This window comes from Rhamphochromis sp. 'chilingali' (genome assembly GCF_963969265.1).
Source record: "Rhamphochromis sp. 'chilingali' genome assembly, chromosome: 1".
NCBI classification, from domain to species: Eukaryota; Metazoa; Chordata; class Actinopteri; order Cichliformes; family Cichlidae; genus Rhamphochromis; species Rhamphochromis sp. 'chilingali'.
In genome coordinates this window covers 41,847,149-41,867,373 of record NC_137929.1, presented here as the reverse complement: position 1 = coordinate 41,867,373, position 20,225 = coordinate 41,847,149, and the positions used below count along the sequence as shown (strand labels likewise).

Sequence of the window (20,225 nt, the reverse complement as noted above, 5' to 3'; positions counted from 1 at the left end):
TGTGCTTGCTGAGGTCACGTGATTCTGCACGTACAATCCGGAAGCCGGTGCCATGTTGTGATATTTGAGGAAATCACTTCTGGGTGAAGTTCCCTGGCAAAAGTGGGATTAAAAACAAACAAACAAACACAGTTAAACAGGTTTCGGGGTGAGCATGGAGGTAAGAGTGGCTGGTGTTAACAAAATAAACTGCTGCGCACGCACACAAGATGACAAAATATAGCACGCGCAGTCTGGCTGTCAGACATCATTGGCGGCCTGCTGTACGCGCTGACCTCACTGATCATTGTTCCTCTGTTCACGGATTTCACGTTAACTTCTGCTAACATGTTCAGCATCGTTTTAACCCAGCTGTCTGTCCGAGCAGGCGGACCTGAGGCAGTCTCAGTGTTAGTGAACTTTAATCGGTTTAAACAACAAAAAAATATGCAGCTCGTGTATCCAGGAAGGAGCCACAGGATAGCAGTTAAATCAGCTGAAGGAGACTGTTAAACGCCAACAAACAGTCTAACATCCCCATCCAGTAAGAACCAGCCTAATGTGGGGTGTTAGTCCATGTCAGACAGGAAACTTTCTGTTAAAGGACTTAATTTAGATAACATACGAGTGCTAACCGGGTTAATTGATGCCGAACAGCAGTAGCAGCCAGCTTCCCTTTAAACCTTTCAAAATAAAGGAGACATTACTGCAGCATAATATTAATTCTCTACAATCTAGACATGTTATATCAGGTGTATTAAACATAAGGGCCGGGAACCATAATCAGCCCGACAAAGACTCCAGTCCAGGCCACTGGAATGCTGTGGAGAATTTGAAGGAGAGAATAGATTTGAAACTTTCAGTGATATTCTCACAAGTTTTCTAGCTTTTCCTATTGATATTCATGCTACACCAAATAATTACCCAAGAGATAAACAATTAAATGACATAAAAGTTTTTTTTTCAATATCTACTGTAGAAATATTCTGTTTTAGGAAAAAAGAAGTCATTAAAAATACTATACTGTTTGGGCAATTAGCTACCAGAAGTTGTTCTGTTATTGTGCACATTTATCACATAGAAAAACTATAACATATTCTTGCACTTGCACTTGTTTTTCTTATATTTAGATATGCCAGGGATTAAATGTGAAGTTAAACATCTTGCTGTTCTGGCCCACTTAAGATCAGAATTGGCTTTATGTGGCCCATGATGTCAAATTAGTTTGACATCCTTGTCTTAGATACCATAAGCAAAAAAAGCATACTTTAAAATGAAGGTAAACGTGATGCACGGAGCACTGTATAGTTAGTAGTACTGTAGTACTGTGTAAACGTTTTCAGTTGACCTTTCGAAATAAGATGTAGTTACTGTTTGCCATAGAAATGTTTTTATGTATAGGGTTTTCGATTTATAAGGGGAGGTAAATCAAAAACCTGGAACAAGCCAGTCGAATTCCAGTGCCTGTACTGCATTAGGAAGTCAGGAGTGGTAGAGAAGTATGTGAGGGCGGTGCAGAATGTGTTTGAGGACAGTGAGACATTATTAAGGTGCAAGTCTCTTGATACTCGCAAGGGTGATGGACAGGCTGACAGATGAGGTCAGGCAGGAGGTGGTAGTCTGTCCCAGACAACGTGATCTATGGTGAGAGTAGGGAGCAGGTGGAGGAGCAGGCGGCTGTATGATCTGTTGAGAAGGTGAACGCAAATCCGTAGGTGCGAGGCAGAATACATGTGTGGGAAAAGTCATTTGCAAAGACTAGAGGTAGTGAAGGGGTGAAGTGCAGGCGTTTTTGTTACCTGGGGGCAAACTTACAAAGCAACAAAGAGAGGTAAAGAAGAGTGCAAGCAGGGTGGAGACAAGTGTGACAGGTGATTTGTAACAGAAGAGGTTGAGCAGTTTGGAAATGTTGAGGGTGATTGATATATTGGATAAAAGATGTTGCCAGGGAGGAGGAAAAAGAGGAAGACCACAGAGACGATCCATGGATGTTGTAAAAGAGGACATGAAGCTCCAGTAATGATTTTATTCGTCCACGATTATTTTGAAATCCGCTTCGCCCTACATCCGGCTTTGCACCAGTGTAGCTTGACCGCTGCCTGTTTATTCAACCCACGATCTGTTTCTCGGGATCCATTGAGGATCCTGGCCCGAGCCAAAGCGAAGCTTAAAAATCGGGGACTCTGTGTGTTTCCCTTGGCTGTCAGACACCTTGACACGACCGCGGTCGGTTTGCCGTTTAAACGGTCACTGAGACGTCGGAGGAGTAACAGGCAGGTAGACAGACAAACGAGCACCGGGCTGTCTGGCGGAGGGGGGCTGAAATGTGAGCGCCTCTGCAGGCTTGCGTCAAAGCCAGCTAACGCTAAACCGTGATAGGACAAAGTCAGCGAGAAAGACGGTTAAACGGCCACGTTACCTCGTCAGAGAGCCGGCCAGCTCACGGGCCGGGCTATTTTTGGCACGCGCACACACACATGCTCAGTTTAGCTGGCTGCCAGCCACGGCTGTCACTGTCGGCGGGTTTTTAAAGGAGAACCCGGGCTAACGGCGGAGCTGGTCGGTAACCAGCCTATCCGTCAATCGCACGCTGACAAGGGGCGGAAAAATCAGGGGAAAGGAGATCCGGTTAATAGCCTGACGTCGTATCGCAGCGAAGAAGGGGGGCCTCACAGCTCACACATGAGGCCCAGCTGAAAGGATGGATCTGAATTTTTACTCGGATTTAACGGACGGTACCGGGCAGCACGACGGGGATCCGGAGTTCCTGGATCCGCAGTCTTTCAATGGGTTCGACTCTGACAACAAGGTGACTGAACAGCCGCTCCGTGCATGCTTATTCGAGTACTGGACCCTTGAGTAATGGAGTATTTCCGTTTTAGAGAGAGTTATAGTTTCAGCTTAGGTTAGAAACCTTTAACCTATCTGTGCGACTAAAAATCATCCTTAAAACAAATCGATAAAGACGCATGTTGGACTTAAGGAGCCAACATGTGAGTGTATGCTCCTCTCCTGTGTTGAAATAAGGCTGTTTGAAACCATATCTTCTGTTTAACCCTCTGATCTCCAGTGATGGTTTATTTGTTTTTTGTGCCTACCTGTTTCAGCTTCAGTCAATTACTTTTGACCTTGTGTACAAAGGTAATTGCCCTCTTTGTCAAATCATGAATTAACAGTGATTAATCAAATTTTTTTTAGAAGGCAGAGTTCAGTTTCAGTAACCACACCCAGCCCTGATTACTGCCAGGCCTGATGAATGAAGACACCACTTCAGTAGAAGCTGTCTGACATAGTAAAGGAGGCTAAAAGATCCCAGAAAGCAACACATGCCACGATCTAAAGAAGCAAATGAGAAACAAAGTCATTGACATCTATCAATCTGGAAAACTGTTACCCTGCCATTTCTAAAGCTTTGGGACTGTCTGAACCACGGTGAGAGCCATTATCCACAAACGAAGAAACCTTGGATCAGTGGTGAACCTGTCCAGGAGTGTCCGACCTACCAAAACTACTCGAAGAGCACGTAAGCAACTCACTTGCCTCTATTAAGGCCAGAGTCAGTGATTCAACAGTAAGAAAGAGACTGGATGAAAATAGCATCCATGGGAGGAGAGGTCAAGGAGCAAACCACCACTGACCAAGAAGAACACAAAATCTCGTCTTACATTTACCAAATAACATCTTGGTGATCCCCAAGAATTTATGCAAATATTCTGTGGACTGATGAGATAGAAGCTGAATTTGGAAGGTTTAGGTCCCATTACATCTACAAAAAACTAACACAGCATTAAAAAGAACATCACACATGGTGGTGATAGTGTGATGGTCTCCGGTTGCTTTACCTCTTCAGGACTTGGACGACTAACCATAAAGGAGAACGTCCGACCATCAGTTCATGTCCGGAAGCTCAAGAGCGCTCAGTTTGTGCAGCAGGACAACGATCAAAAACACACCAGCAAGGCCAAAAACCAGAATGAAGGTTTTGAAGTGGTCTGTTCAAAGTCCGGACTTGAACCAGATTGAGACATTTTGGCCTGACCTTAGACAGACTGTTCATGCTCAAAAACTCACCAATGCGACTGAATCAAAACAATTCTGGTAAGAAGAGGGGGCCAAAACTCCTCCAGTGACGTGAAAGACTTGTTGCAGTTGTTGCTGCTAGGAGTGGCACAAACAGTTATTAGGTTTAGGGGGCAGTTACTTCCCCACAGGGCAGATGGGTTTGAATAACTTCTTTCTCTTAATAAATGAAGTCGTCATTTAAAAACCGCATTTTGGATTTGCCTCTGGCACCACAGGAAGTCCTGTTTTTACCTGCACAAACATATTTACTCTTACTAAAGTCAAATGCATCTCAGAGTGTCAATTGCAGATTTTTCAATATATTCAAACTAGCTCTTCTTTACTAACCAGGTGTAAAGAGGCAGCCTCCTCTGTGACTCTCAGTTTAAGCTAGATTTGCTGGTAAATGTGTGTTTTATGGTGTGCCCCTGTTGGCGGTGCGTTTAGGTAGCTCTTTGTGTTGCTGTGATGATGGTGTCGCCCCTCCTCCCTTACTGTTACACTCTCTTCCCCTGCGTTTCAGTTCCCTGGAGGCAGCGACAACTACCTGACGATTCCTGGTTCCGGCCACCCCTTCCTCTCCTCTTCAGAGGTAAGCCTTTATACTTGAGACACGAGCATCGGTCTGTTTCTGCAGAGGTCCCACCTCTCAGCAGATCCTGCCAGAGTTAAAGGCATTAGAAGTCTCTAAGAGTGCTAAAGAGGACAAAAATAAGGAATGCATAGATAAAATTTTGTGTCACTTCTTCATATATTTTATAGATACACAGGCTTTTTCCTGGCTCAGATAGGGCATCTGTGGACATATGCATATTTGGTCCATATGTAGTTGAGGCAAACAGTCTTTGTTGCTTTAGTTAAGTGAAATTTGGCCTCTGTTCTGTTATTTTTGGCCATTTTATTGACAGAACTGGGTTTAAGCTGATTTAAATTAAACTCTGTCCCCCTAAAAAATACTGTCTAAAAATGTATCTGCTGAAGACTTGATTTTTCTTTAGTAGAAACCAATTTTTTTAAAAATATGGTATTAAACTGCCAGTGCATAGTATTTTAAGTGATAGGCTTTAATGACATTATAAAGGCATGTAAAAGAAAAACCGACCACTGTAAAAGTCACTGAAAAGCTCTTTCTTATCTCACCACCTGCTGCACAGTTTACCTTCCTGTTTTTTATTTTGGCGATAGGTCACCTAGAAAGATTGTAAAAGACCAAGTCTTACTTTTGGACTCTGATGATTAACGGTTCAAAAATAATCCTTGTTTATCTTCTACTGCCCTTTGAAACGAGCTGTTTCAGTTCCTCCCACCTTTAAGCCAGCTTCTTTCTGATTGGCTACCTCCTGCAAATGTGAGGTTTGAACGGTAGGTGGGTGGGGCTTGAGCGTAGTAGATGACTATATATTAGGGCCATCCCCTTTTTTTTGATGTCATAAAGATCCAGGAGTATAAATATTTAGTCCTATTTGGATACTTGCACATATTCAAAGGTCATTTGGTAGCTGCATTTAATGTGAGCATCCAGCATTTGTAAGACTGTTTATCAACAGAAGCTGCACTGTACAGTAGGGAAGCAGAGCTGCTGTTCCACATGGTAAAAGGTCTTTTGGAAACCCTTGTCATTGATTTTGCATCAGTTTAATCAAATGTTTTGGGTATTTTTGCTAATTATATATGTATATATTTAAGTTTGAAAAATGTGTGGAGACCTGAAGAGATTTAATATCCAATAATTCAAGAAAATTTTCAAACGTTCTCAAAGACTGCACACTTTGCCATCAGTTAGAATTTTTCCACAGGGCACACTGTAAAATCTCTTATCCAGATGTTTCAAAGAGACTGTTAAGAAAACATCTGGAGAACATTGATAAGCGACTGTAAGTGACCCTGTGAGTTTTTCAGACGTTTATAGTCTGTTTATTTTTGAGAAAACGGGCACTTAGCTTTGAGAGTTATTTGTAGCGCAAGCTGGGGCTGGACAAGTTTACAGGGAGGGTTTGATCCAGCACGGAGCTAAAGTCCTCTTTGCACTTGATGGTCTGGCTCAACTTCACACCAGTTGGTTTTTTGTCTTTGAAGATAGATCCCTTTTTTTGTAAAAAAAATAAACAACTCACTATTATTGGCTTTCCCAAAAAGCTGAGCCGGTACTAAAAGGTGAGGTTTGACATGTGCGTTGCAGGAGTGGTCTTAAAAAAAGCTCAGAAGAGCCTCAATGGAAAGCTGTAGGAGAGTGCCATAATGCAAAGATGCCAAAGAGCCGTTCAGCAGCCAAACCAGGTGCAAAATCAAGCGGCATCAGAGAAACTGTAACAGGGCATAAATAATCAGAAATAACTCTACCCTTTACTGCCATTCATCAGATATATTATTGGGACAAAGATTGAGTGTAGAGAAATGTCCATTTAACTTTAGAGAGTCATCATTGTTCCAGCAGACAGGCTGCCTGAGAAAGTTTTATACTACCCAAAATAAAAAGGAGGAGGAACTAAAGTTAATACTGAGAAAAATGACACAAGAAGCTGTCGAACACTCTATTTAAAAACGATTAAAATAAGATATTTCTGCTGATGAATACACTGAGCTGGGTTATAGTGCTGCTGCTTTAAATAATAGATGGCTTATGTTGAAATCTGCTGTGCTGTAGGGGAACAGGCTGTGTTGTGTTGTGTGCATGTTTGAGTTGTTCATTTTGAGATGGTATATCTTTATAGAGCAGGAAGAAAGGCATCCTTTCCATATCCTTCTCTGTTCTCTGGTTTTCACGATGATTACAATGATTAATACAGCACCTCTGTGACAGTAAGCTTAAGGTGACAGTGATGCTCTCTGTGAGGAGGTTTTGATACCGTAAGCAAGTAAATTTAACTTGAGCCTTTACGACAGAGCACAAATGAAGCTCAACTTGATAGCAGTTTACAATCTTGCCACGTTAAGTAGCAGCAGTTTTCTAGCATTTACTTAAACCATCAATCTTCTGCTGCACAGAAACCCAGACCTCCCTCTCCTGCCCATCTCCTCCAGCTCTGGGGCTCAGTGCTTAGACACCAGGCCAGCTGAGACATGTAATCTCTCCAGAATGTTACGGGGCATTTTGAGGTGCCTTTGGAGGAAGTTTGTTTCCCCCCCCTGCATCTCAGGAACTTCATTCATGTCCCAGAGCTCGTGGTCACAGGTGAGGGTGGGAGCATAGATGGACTGGTGAATCGCCTGTGCACCGCTCCATTCTCCTGCTCATGAAGAAGACCCTGAAACTTTCTCCACTTGGATCAACAACTTGTCCCAGACTCAGAGTGGACACTGCACCCTTTCTGGTTCCACTCTCCTGGAGACAGGCTGGATTAATTTAAACCACGTTCATGTCATTTCAACCTGCTGTCCACCTGAGCCTGTGGGATGTGAACTGTTTATAAAAAGGCTTTAAGTGTCACACCCCACCGCCTCAAATCCAGGCACCTTTTTGATAATTCTGTCCTGTAGAAAACAGGCTTTTTATCGAGAATGAGTCATGAGACACTATTTAAAAAGCTGCAAAACTGACTCATCTAGCGTGTGAGTCAAACGATGGGGGCTTTCAGTGATGCAGCTGCAGACACATGATGAATATGGACGTTTAGTTTGAGGCCAGTCAGAGTTTAAGTTGACATCTTTTCGCTGCTGCTCTCCCGTCAGGATAGACGGGAACCTAAAAGCTGAAGCAGGCTGCACTTTGTGGAACAGTCATTATGTAAATGTGCAAGCAGCTGCTTAGCTGACTATGGCATCATCAGGTAAAACATCTCAACAAGCACCTGGTTTTAGCCGGTTTTAAATCTGCTTTAACAGTTTCTATGCTAAAGCTGTGAGTTTTTTTGTTTATTAAAGGGAAAAACCCTGATTGAACTGAGCTTTACTCCTTCTGATAGGTTAACTGAACAAAGATCAGCTGCCTCTGTTGGTTTTCCACTCCAGCTATTAGCAAGTTCTTGTCAAGGAGCTTCCTGTTCCCAGGCCTGAACAATCCATCATCGTCAGAACTTGTAAATGGAAAACACAGTATGAAATCAGTGTCAGAGAAAACTTTGGTAGGGGTGGGGGCTCGGGGAGGCTTAGAAGTGATAAAAGTTTGGAGTTGGTTTAGTGTGATCTTCACAACATATGAGAGTTTATTCACCAAGTGTCGGAGTGATGTTAGATCCTAACTACTACTTCTTCTTCCTCTCCTCTGTCTTCCCCGTGCTCACCAGACGTTCCACACTCCCAGCCTTGGCGATGAGGAATTCGAGATCCCTCCCATCTCTCTGGACCCGGACTCTGCCCTCTCCGTGTCAGATGTCGTGTCCCATTTCGGGGAGCTGTCAGAAACTGGACCCTCGGACAGCGTGGTGGTACCTGGGAACGCCGTCGTTGAAGGTGACGACCCCTCGTTCGCGTCCACTTTTGTTAGTGCGGCCTCTCAGGGACTGGAGCACCTGACTCTTGGAGTCATGACCCAGTCAGGAGGGAATACTTTGTTAGGGTCGTCACTGGGAATGGTAAGGAATACGTGACATTTTAACCTTTACCCACCTTCAGTCTCCTCTTTAAGTAACGCCCCTTTTCTCCTCCTCCCTATCCCAGGATCTCGGTCATCCCATTGGCTCTCAGTTCAGCAGCTCGTCCCCGGTAACCATCGACGTCCCTCTAGGTGACATGGGCCAGGGTTTACTGGGGTCCAATCAGCTCACCACTATAGACCAATCAGAGCTCAGTGCTCAACTGGGGCTCGGCTTGGGCGGCGGGAACATACTTCAGCGGCCGCAGTCGCCCGAAAACCCGCTGTCGGCCACAGCCTCGCCCACCAGCTCGCTCCAGGATGATGACATGGACGATTTCAGAAGGGTGAGTCTTAAATATAACCAGCGTCTGGCACTCATCTGTTTGAAAATGCATCTCATTTATTTACTCCAACGTGCCCTTTTGCCTCCTCATCCTCCATCAGAGCGTCCTAGTCGAATCTCCGGTCTCTCTGGCCGTCTCCCCTGGAGTCATCTCCCTCGATCCCTCCCCGTCTGAATCCCCGCTGTCTGCGCCGACCTCCAGCGTCTCCTCTGCTACGGGAAGGAAAGGAGGAGCAGGAGGGGGGAAGAAGGGGAAGAAGAAGAAGGATCCCAACGAGCCCCAGAAACCTGTGTCGGCCTACGCTCTGTTCTTCAGGGACACACAGGCAGCTATTAAGGGACAAAACCCCAACGCGACTTTCGGAGAGGTCTCCAAGATCGTGGCGTCCATGTGGGACAGTCTGGGGGAGGAGCAGAAACAAGTAAGAGGGTTTCTTTGGTTCCTTCAAGGTTTTTAAGATTGTGCTTGTGTAGTCATTTAATATTTATCATTTTTAGGTTTACAAGAGGAAAAACGAAGCAGCAAAGAAGGATTACTTGAAAGCGCTGGCAGAGTACAGAGCCAGTCTCATTTCTCAGGTGAGTCAAACCTTGATAGTTTGAAGCAGACAAACCACAGGTATGCTAGCATGATGTCCTGATCACACAGGGTTTAACTCTTTAATCGTTCCCTCATAAAGACGACATTTGACGACTGTTTTCTACACCTCAGTGTATATCAGTGAGGGGTTAGGGATGACAGGATGAATTTACTATTGCTTACTCAGTATCAGCACCCATGACTTTAATGTGGCACCACAGATGAATAAAGTTTGCAGAGACTGGACTAGATGAGTCCTGATGCAGCTGCATTCATAAACTGTGCAGGTGCTGTGCACAGGCATGCATTTCTACTAATAATTGACAAGAAGCAGACCTCTCAGTGTTCTGCACATACACCTAAAATATTTTAGATAAGAAAAATCTCAAAGGCACCAACACCAGACCAGTTCAGACTAATACTGTAACTTTCAGCTGTATCCATGTGGATGAGTTGTAACATCTTTCACTCATTATGCAGTTGTTATGAGGACATGTGGTTCAATAACTCATATCTGGATTTTATTAAAAGGAAATGGTTACACGTGATGCAATACGATGAGAAACTTAAACCATGAAGAGTTTCTGTATATAAGAAGATGTGCTCTGTGCTCAGGTGTGGTGGCAGTGGGGAGTGACTGCGGTGATTCAATGATCAGTCTGCATAGCTCTGACCTTCAGTCCAACTTTTCTACAGATATTATGTACCATGTTCACTGCCCCAGAAAGGAAGTGAAGAGCCAGCTGCTGCCATGTTACTGCAGTGTGTGTCTGCCTGAACATGAAAGGTGGCTGATATATTGCACCTGGCTCGTGTTCTTTGTCGTTGCAGCCTTTTTTCCTTTTTCCAAGTGTTATTGGTAAAACGGCGTTGCTGGCTCTTTATGTTAAGATTATCTATAATAAAGACTATTTTATTTACTAAAAACCACCTCTCTGTTTTCCTTTCATTCTGTTCTGGACTCATTTGTTACTGGTCCCCTCACTCGCATGCCTAGACCCCTTCGGGGGGAACGTAACAATGTGGGGGCTCGTCCGGGATCTGAATGGAAGGAACAGCAATTGAGTTTTAGTGAGTTGTTTGCCGGTGGCTTGTTTAGTTGTATTATATCTGCTGCGCTCTCTCTCCAGTTAGCAAAGGGGAGTGTCTAGCTGAGCGTAAGCTCCTCCTTCAGGCACTCATTTTTTATTTTGCCTTTTTTAATTTCGGAGTAATCCTGGGTGGGGATTAGTTCCCTGTCGAGGGTAGGCTTGTCGGTGCTTTGTGCACTTAATGCTTAGCCTTTAAGGTTGCCTCGAGCCTGGTACACTCCAGAAGCTAAGCAGGCTAAGATTTTAGTAGGCAGGTCTGAGGAGAGGGTCGGTGTTAATTTTATTTATTGGTTAACCCTGTGGCCACACATATTTCCCACCTGTTTTTGATTTGTGTATTGGAGGTGGTTCTTCTTTGTTGTTATTATTAGCCTCAGGTAGTTTTAGTTTTAATGGCTACCTTTGATATTGCCGTGTAGGCCACCTGGGTTGGCTGGCAGACTGTTTACTTAGCCTGATAGTGCGAAGGACACTGTCTCCGCTGAACTCTGGACACACACACACACTTACACTGACAAGCACTCACTCATCCCCCCTCCCTTTCCAACGCCTTCGATGCTTGTGCCCTACCGGGGAAGATAGCAGTCAACTGGACCAGCGCAGATGCTGCAGGACCGGATGCGCTGTCTACGCCGGCTCTCTCTTACCCTTTACCCGCCCCTGTTGCTTGTCTCGTGTTTCTATGGTGTATTGATAGTCATGTGCTTTTGTGCTGAGGTGTTTTTTCTGTTATCAAACTGTTCTCCCACCAGGAGCTCAGTCTGAGTGGAGTTTTTTTTTCTCCTCCTCTTACCTCATGTAGTGTATTTTCGTTGTTTTTCCTATCAGCCTACCTTTCTGACATGTCTCCCCAATGTGATGTTTGTGTAAAGTTGGTCAGAAGGTTCCTTTGTGAGTGCGCATGTGCCATTAGCGTGCTGCCTGCTGTAACCCCTAATTTCCCTCTGGATGAATAAAGTATTCTGATTCTGATTCTGATTCAAGGAAAATCCTTCGCTTGTCCAGCTGGACGCCTGTAGGAAGAGGGATCTGCATGAGGTGGCATCATTTTATGGCATTTGTGCCTCCACAGCTCTGCGTAAGGCTGAGCTGAAGGCTGCTCTTGTGTCTGGCTTGGTGGAGAAAGGGATGGTGGCCCTGCCAGTGTCTGCCAGTCTACCTGAGCATGGTGTAACGTCTCAGCCTGTTCTGCAGGTGCCAGCTCAAGGTGTAGCTACATCAGTTGCTGCTCTCACCACGAGAGCTGAAGTTGAAGTTCTATGATTTAAATCGTGTAAACCTTGAGCACTGAGTACACACTGATGATTTATCAAAGAGCTTTGTCTCGTCTCATCGAGAAACAGTTTCTATCCTGATGCTTTGGAACTCCAGCTGTAAATCTGGTAGTTCTGATGTTCTGCATCGTAAAGTTTAGGATACATTCTGCTGTCCTGGTGCGGACACACCAGAGCAACACAAATATCCACCTAAACGTTTCTCTTCTTCTTCCTCTCTTCAGGCACCTATTGAGGTCATGGAAACCACACCATCACCCCCACCTTCAGCCCCAGCTCCTGTGGTCACAGCCATGCCTACGCCCATCCCCGCCCCGACCCCGCCCACCCGGCCAACTAGGTCGCAGCACTACAACCCAGAGGAGAACACCATCACCAACATCTGTACCTCCAACATCATCCTGGACCTGCCTCAGGTCACCACCCGGTCCCGCACCGGGGCCATCAAACCGCAGCCTCCACCAGCGAGCACTGCCCTCAACACTGCCCCCGTCACCAAAATCATCATCAAGCAGACACCGCTACCCTCCGGCGGCATGTCAGCTACGGTGACGACCGCCTCCTCGCCCCGCCAGCCTCCGCCGCTGCAGCAGATGCAGAGCACCCCTCCTCCACCCCGGCTGCAGCAAATGGTGCACGCCCAGGCGCCCCCGCCTCTCCAGGCCAAACCGCGTGGTGGAGGAGGGGCGGCGGCAGCCACCACTGCTCCGCCGCCGCTTAAGGTAGTGCCTTCAGCACGCCAGTCAGATTCAAGCGCCTCGATCATTGTGACGTCAACGGGGGAAACCCCCACGACAGTGTCTGCCACCACCTCTGCTCTGGCGGTGGAGGTTGGACACACGGGTGAGGTGACGGGAGGAGAGGAAGTGGCTGAAGGCGAGGAAGGGGTGAGCCGCTGAACTTCGAACACGTCGAACATTTACTGTTAAGTGTTTGGATGAATACACATTCACATAAATTTCGGTGTTTCTTTTTGTCCGCCCTCTCAGATGGAGGTGGAGGTTAATGTTGCTCCTGGCCCGAGTGTGACTCCCACCGCCAACCCGAACATTTGCGTGCGCGCCGGCTGCACAAACCCCGCCGTGGAGAGCAAAGACTGGGACAAAGAGTACTGTAGCAACGAGTGTGTCGCCACACACTGCAGGTGCGTACAGACGGACCTAAACTCGACTCCTGGAGTGTGCGTCAGTACTTTAAATGTTTCCACAGCGTGCTCTGCTTCACTTCCAGAGGTTTGTGAAGTACTTTAGGTGGTCGTAAAGATGCTGTTTAACAAAGAAACACAGAGTCAAAGCATAGTGACTCTGAGATCGGTTGGAAAAGACGGTTAATAATCCACAGGTTCACCTACTGAAACCTTCAGTTTTACTTCCTCTAGATTAGAGTCTTATTGGTGTGTAAGTGATGGCTAAAATTAGCAATATATCAGTATAATATATTTGATATTTATAATGGCTGTGTAACAAACCCACCACAGACCCGACCACGTTTCAACGCTTTTCAGCACTCTTTTATTAGTTTTCTTCTACAGCACTCAGTCACAGCTTTTTAGCTGCACCTACACATACACAACAACAACCACAGGATTCACAGGACTCTAGCTCATTGTCTTTTAAGTCGGCGAGGTGCGATTGTAGGTGCCTCTCAGATGCATCCACCTCCCTCGCAGCCGTGCTGCAGACCACGCCCCACCACAGGCTGGTTAGATGAAAATTCAACAAAGCTAAATAAGAGACGAGAGAAACACTTAGACTGTATCGGATCACCAGATGTCAAAGTTGGTTTAAAAAAAACATGAAAATAAAATCTTGATCGTCCGCTCAACTCGTGCATAAAAATTCACCAAAACACAGAAATTTAAACATTTGACCAAGATTCCTGTTTGAAAGACCAACATGGCACTGTATGACATAAAGATGCCCCACCCTCAAATATTTCAGGTACAAAAATGTTCAGTTTTCAGCTCTGAGAACATATTTAGTTTTAAAATCAAAGAACTTCATGGTGCTCTTTGATTAAAGTTACAGTTTAAAAAGCAAGAAAGAAATTAAAAAAAATAATTTTGTCAAAGACTAAAACAATTGCCTGGGTGTTTCCATTGTGTTTCTTTAAATACCCGATGAAGGCTGGTATCAGAGGCAGGGGTGGATCTACAGGGGGCAATGGGGGGGCCCTTTATGTCCTCTCAATAGTTGAAAAACTAATTGCTTGTTCGTCCAAAAGCCTCTTATAGTCTGTTTTGTTTTTTTTAGAAGAGATGATGATACAATGTAACATTTTCTAGTTCTGATCACAGGTATACCAACCATTTATTTATGTATTTATTTATTTAGTGTGTTCTCACAACAAGCTCTTGAAATAAACTTTTGGTTTGCATTGTGTAGTTTTGACAGAAAAGTATAGAGACAAGCTTCCGAACAAATTATTGGAATGTGAACAGTATGGATCTTTGTCTTCAAACCCCTAAAATTGGATTACAAGTGCATCTTACTCAGACCTGCTTGAACCTAATGTTTTCATCATCCTCTCTTCTCCACAGAGACGTTTTCATGGCCTGGTGCGCTATCCGAGGGCAGAACTCCACCACGGTAACATAGGACCGGGACACACCTGAGGGGAGGAGTGATGCTCGGAGACGGAAAAGGATGAGAATACCACATGAAATGCAAACAGACAGAGAAAAGACTGAATAATAGACTCAGGTATTGGCACATAATGGTTTGTTTTATCGTGCTCATGTCATCTTGTGGACACACAAAAAGAAAGAAAGGAAAAAAAAAGAAGTCCCTGTGTTGTACCTCCCACAAGAAGCTTCTCTAGCAGAATAAAACAAACTCTTGAGTCATCTGCGAATACCACGATCGCGTGGACGGCGAAGAAACCACAGAGGCTCGGCTCTGCTGCTCCAGACATTTCCTGCTCTCGATCATTGATTGTGAATTTAAAACACAGACTTGATAAAAAGTAACGTTTTATACAGGCTTATGGTGTTTTTAATTGTTTTGAAAAGATGGGGAGAAAAGAAAATCATCACAGACGTATTCAGTTTATTCATTTCAGAAAAATGAATCTTTAAGTGTGTTTGCTATTCCCTTTACTCGTCACGGTGAGGAGCGATCAATGTGAACGAATTGAGAGTTTTGAGTCGTCTGTTCTTGAGTAAAGTGGGGCTGGTTTTTGGTTTTTTTTGTTGTTGTTTTTTTTAAGGAGAAAGGGGGCTGGGTGGGGGAGCAACACGCAGGCAAAAGCACAAATGGTCTTAAAGCTACTTTGGAGTCGTGAAGAGGTTGAAAGGTCTGAAGCCATTCAGAGACCCGGTGATCTGCTGTCTGCTAAATGCTGTTTGTCACCTTTTACAAGCCGCCTGAGGGGAAAAGAAACAAACAAGGTTACTTCCAACTTAAATAAGGTGCTAAGATTCAGGAAAAGTATCTGTCTGTCGTTCTCTCTTCCTGCTGGAAGGCCCTGTGTCCTGAGAGCTTTTTAAATGTGTGCTGGGTTTTTCTTAATGAGGTAAAAATTTCTGTTTGAGGAAAGAGAAACAAAAATAAGAGAGATGTGTATCGCAGCAAAATAACACACCAGCTCTGACAAACACTACTTACTGTAAAGGGAAATTGGTGTTAAAGCTTTATTTTTTAACCGGGACATTGTTTCAGGTGAAACGGAAGAATGATGGCTGCTTCCAAAAAACAAACAACGCTTCCCAGTGTGATGAGATCCTGCAGCGCAGATGTACTGGAAATGTTTTTAATCATGAAATAAATATTTTATGTTTCAGTACACTCCTGGTGACAGTTTGGCCTCACGTTTTACGGCTGTAGTAACAAGAATACAGACTTTTATTTTCTGTTTATGATTTTTCTTCTCATGTAACAAGGTTAGATTTGCTGCTGAATGTCTGACTTTGTTGTTGTTTTTATATTAATTTAAAGAAAAAGTTTGTGCGCCGTTCAGGAAATATAAGTAAATAAATACACAGACTGTATGACACAAAAAATAACAAAGCTAGATGCTACGGCATCAAGGCCTTGGACTCATTTTTACAACTTTTTAATAGGAAAAAAAAAAGAGGAATTTTAATTAAAAAATGTTTGACATTTGTGAAATTGTAATTTTTCCTTTATTCTTTTTTTTTTTTTTAAACATTTGTTTTGGTTTTTATTGCCTTTTGAATCAAGTCTCCAGATGCAGACGTTTGGTTTCCTGGTAAGACATTAATGCAATGAAGCAGGCGCCTTGAGGCAACTGCTGTTGTGATTTGTGTGTACACTAGTGCAGAAAAGAAACTTGACTGTTGGACAACTGTTCCATGTTCTGATTATTTGAGCGATGTCATCATTTTCTGTTTCACAAATATGTGGAAGCCACAGGTTAAAAGGTTAAATGATGTTTATCGTCTCACACAGCGTGCTCTTTGGAAACTTTTTCAGCGCAGCAGTTTGAGAAAATATCATAAGCTGTCTGGATATCACCGGTGAGTGTGTGAGTCAGCGGTGTGAGCAGGGATTCCTTCAATTATGTCACGAACGCGGAGCTCAGATTATGAATGACTGGGAAGCATTACGCTCAATGGATGCCATAGGGCTTTGGAGTTGTCACACCGCAATGCATTGTGGGAGAGTGGCACCATTTTAGCAGGCCACGAATCAAAACAAACACACTGTTGGAAAGAAGACCGCTACGAACCATACTTAAAAGCAGCTCAAAAGAAAAAGGACTTTATAGAGCCAGATTGCGTCCGGATGCAAAGAGACGGTACTTGCAAAAAATAGCCTGCTTTGGAAATGTGGACCCGTATGAAATGCAGCAGTGGAGTAGAAACCCTGAAGAACAACCGGTATTGACTGAGCCTGATATATTCTCGTACCTTGTCTGTGGAGTCAGCGCATACACGGCGCACCAGTTTATAAATCTCTGTAGGCGCACATGCAATTCACCAATGGTTGGGTACAAGATTTGGCTATTTTTAGACCACGTTGTGAGTACGCCCTCATTCAAACAAAGGTAAGTCAGCTCGAGTACAGCGAGTAAAATGCGTTTGATTTCCCTCCAAACATTCAGATTAGTGCGAGCATAAATTCATTCATGAGGGGAAATTACAGTGAGAACATGTTGAGGCTCTGTTAGATGGATAACATAGAGTTCAGTGCATTGATGTGACAATGTCCTGAAGGATTTTGTCATTCTCTCTATGGTTAAAGATATTGCACTAATTAATTCATATTTATTTTAAATAAATCCTAATTACACATCTTGCTTCCATATTTGTGTGCTGTGTCACTAAAAATACATTGTTTTAGTTTTTTACATTGATTAATGACCTGCAGAATCTGTGATTCATAATTGTCACTTAAAGTCAAACTTTATGCTCCCTCTTGAAAGTGATTACATCCTTGCATTACATACTTTAGATTCGTTTTTGCTGGCAGGTTTAAAAAAAACAAGACAAAAACAAAACAGGCAGATTTAGAATATAACATGCAGCGTTCTATAGATGGATACATAAAAAGATTAAAAATTACATGTATGTGGCAACTTCCTAAACACTTTGTTACATTTATGATAAATGGATTTGAAAGTAGATCAAATACATATGTTTCACATATTATAGGCCAACAAGTTACTTATACCAGTTTAAATACGAGCAATCAGTTTTTGGCAGACAATCACTTTTTGGCACAACACCGGTGTTCCAGATCTACTGGCGTTTAGATCAACTGGCGTTGGTCGAACAGATGTGTGGCAGTCTTGCGTTTCAGTAGCTGCTACCGACAAACCAGCAAAAAACGCCAAATGTGTCATCTGTGACACTTGTGAGGTTGTCTCAAACACACTCCGTCAGTCTTGATGCTGTTGAACAACAAAATGTGGCGAGTTTACCTGGTGATATCCTCATGCGCGACGCGATCGCGAAAACTGCAAACAAGTAACACCACGCCGATGTTGTTCACAGGACAGCAAGAGTAAACGATCGGGAGACTCTTGTGGTCGTTATCGTTCTCCTGGCACGGTTTGTTTCTCCGGTTTCAGCGTTTTTGCTTCACAACTACAGCGTGCTGTTTACTTTGTGCACTAACATGGACTCGAGTCAACCAGCGCCACCTCTGGCCAAGTGCCACAGCCTACAGCCAGATCAACCTGTGACACACATCTGCACCACGTTTGAATTCGTGTCATGCACATTTGTACCTTTCAACCGTGTCTGTTTGTGCGTCATGCAAATAAACGTTTAATATGATTGAAATGATATCATATATTCCTTATTGGCCTACATTTGTTCAAAATCCCAAATTATATACACAAAGTCATAGAAATCACCACTCCAATTGGTCATCATGATTTTGATATTCTCTTTTTCCATAACAATGAAATACGCCTTGGACAAATATGACACATCAATATTTCATTAGTGTTGTCACATCACATCCTGTAAGCATCGTCTGCCTGTGTCTTTTCCCTGGAAATGAATATTTCCAGCCAATATAGGCAATCCATCAACATGGCTGGAGTTATATACAGTCTGTATAAGTGTGGTTAATCTAATGAAGATTTGTAAGGAGATGGCAGTTTCTGTGAATTCACAGCAGTTACACAGTGATTAGTAATAAACAGCCAGTGAGAGTGAGTGGATTTAAGAAAGTCAGTGACTCAGGTGTGTCGCTTGGTTTGTCATCTGTTTGTGAGACTGGAGGAGACGTAGAAATACTTTGTTTTAAATCTTAGTTAGGAAGGTTCCTGTTTGAAAACAAGCACTTTTTGTGAGAAATGCAAGAAGTACATCTGCAGAAAGCACACAGTTACATTCTGTCCATCATGTGGACAAAACTGTAAATGTTGAACATTGGAAAACTGTGAACATTGGGAAAGTTCAAAAGACGTGTTTGTAAGAACGAAAAACCAAATTGTTCCTAAAATAGTTATGGAAAGTCTAACTGTTGTATGTCTGTGTTCTACATGTTTATCTGATGGGAAATGAAGTTGCTATTGTTTTATTGCAGTTTCTTGACAATTCTGAGTGGATTTACACAGTACGGATCTAAATGACCCGCAACAAAATCAATGTCAATTGTTTGTTCTTCAACATAGTACAAGGGTTAATGTCCAAAACTTGCTTATGATCTTCAATTTGTAGCAGATCCACTATCACACAGCAGCTGGAGCAGTCTCCAATGGAGGTCAGTCCACTGCTGCCACCTGTGGCCACATACCATAGCCTACTACTAGATTAACTTGTGACACACCTGCTGCTATGATCACAGTGAGTAGAGGCTGAGTGGCTGCACTTACCCCTGGTACATCCAAATCTACCCACAAACATGTTGGTAGATGCAATGGCAGCAATGTGGATTGTCAACACTAAAAACAATCAGTAAGCAAAGACAACAGGGATCACTTTTTTCTGTTTATTTAGCACCCACAACATTTGTAGTCGCCTTCTGCACAGGGGAAGTCCACACACACTGTGTGGTACCACTTTCCACAGAAGGTGCAATCTGCAAGATTGAATGAGATTGTCAGGGTCATTGTCTGACTGTTTATTACTAATCACCCGCTGTACATTCACAGTAACTGCCATCTCCTTACAAATGTTTATTAGATTAACCACACTTATACAGACTGTATATAACAACCAACTCTGAAATGTTCGTTTGCAGAGTAAAGACACAGACAGACTGCGCTAACGGCATGTGATGTTACAACACTAGTGAAATATTAGTGTCATTTCATTCATTTCAAAGGTTTATTTGCATGACGCACAAACAGAGACAATTGAAAGGTACAAATGTATGGAACGCCAGGACTGCCATAATGAATTAATTAAATACACCATTAAATAATTAATTAAATGTGGCAATAATTAATTAAAATTGGAATTAATTAATTAAATAAATAGTTATGACACATGTAATTAATTAATTATTGACACATTTAATTAATTATTTATGTATTTCACATTTTAATTAATTATTGACACATTTAATTAATTATTGACACATTTAATTAATTATTTAATGATATATTTATTTATTTCATTTTGGCAGTCCTGACGCCTGGCTCTCATCATGAAATAATTTTATCTGTCAGCCTCACCCATCAAACTCAGGGGGCGGGGTTAACGCTGCCCATGCAGCTTCTCTAACATTTGATTGGTTGCCGTGCAAAGTAAGTCAAAACAGGTCGATCCTAGAAAATCGATTGCTTGTGTAGACTTGGGGCAGCCAGTTATCCCAGAATGCAGATCAAATCACAGGCAGCAATGGTGGTGGTGTAGTTTTAAAATACCCCGTTTTTCTGTCACCAGCTACACTTTTAACAGTGTTTTAGCCGCGAATGTCGCGCCGTATGTCTGGTCAGGTTGTCAACATAGAACATGCTTGCA

At 43.3% G+C, this 20,225-nt stretch overlaps 1 protein-coding gene across 1 annotated transcript; it reads left to right on the top strand.

The window, feature by feature from the left end:
- Positions 1-166: 166 nt before the first annotated feature.
- tox4b (TOX high mobility group box family member 4 b) lies at positions 167-17,639 on the top strand. The gene is made up of 9 exons (XM_080889353.1): positions 167-2,788; positions 4,565-4,633; positions 8,265-8,552; positions 8,638-8,898; positions 8,999-9,319; positions 9,396-9,476; positions 12,067-12,729; positions 12,832-12,986; positions 14,382-17,639. The coding sequence occupies exons 1-9, from the start codon at positions 2,681-2,683 to the stop codon at positions 14,437-14,439; spliced, it is 2,004 nt and encodes a 667-aa protein (XP_080745479.1). The 5' UTR covers positions 167-2,680; the 3' UTR covers positions 14,440-17,639.
- The last annotated feature ends 2,586 nt before the right edge of the window (positions 17,640-20,225 follow it).

What these genes read in the sequence shown, in the direction of transcription:
- tox4b (XM_080889353.1), top strand. Translation starts at nt 2,681, where the DNA reads ATGGATCTGAATTTTTACTCGGATTTAACGGACGGTACCGGGCAGCAC. An exon ending in GAGCCAGTCTCATTTCTCAG is followed by an intron (nt 9,477 to 12,066) that starts GTGAGTCAAACC and finishes TCCTCTCTTCAG; the next exon opens with GCACCTATTGAGGTCATGGA. An exon ending in TGTGTCGCCACACACTGCAG is followed by an intron (nt 12,987 to 14,381) that starts GTGCGTACAGAC and finishes TCTTCTCCACAG; the next exon opens with AGACGTTTTCATGGCCTGGT.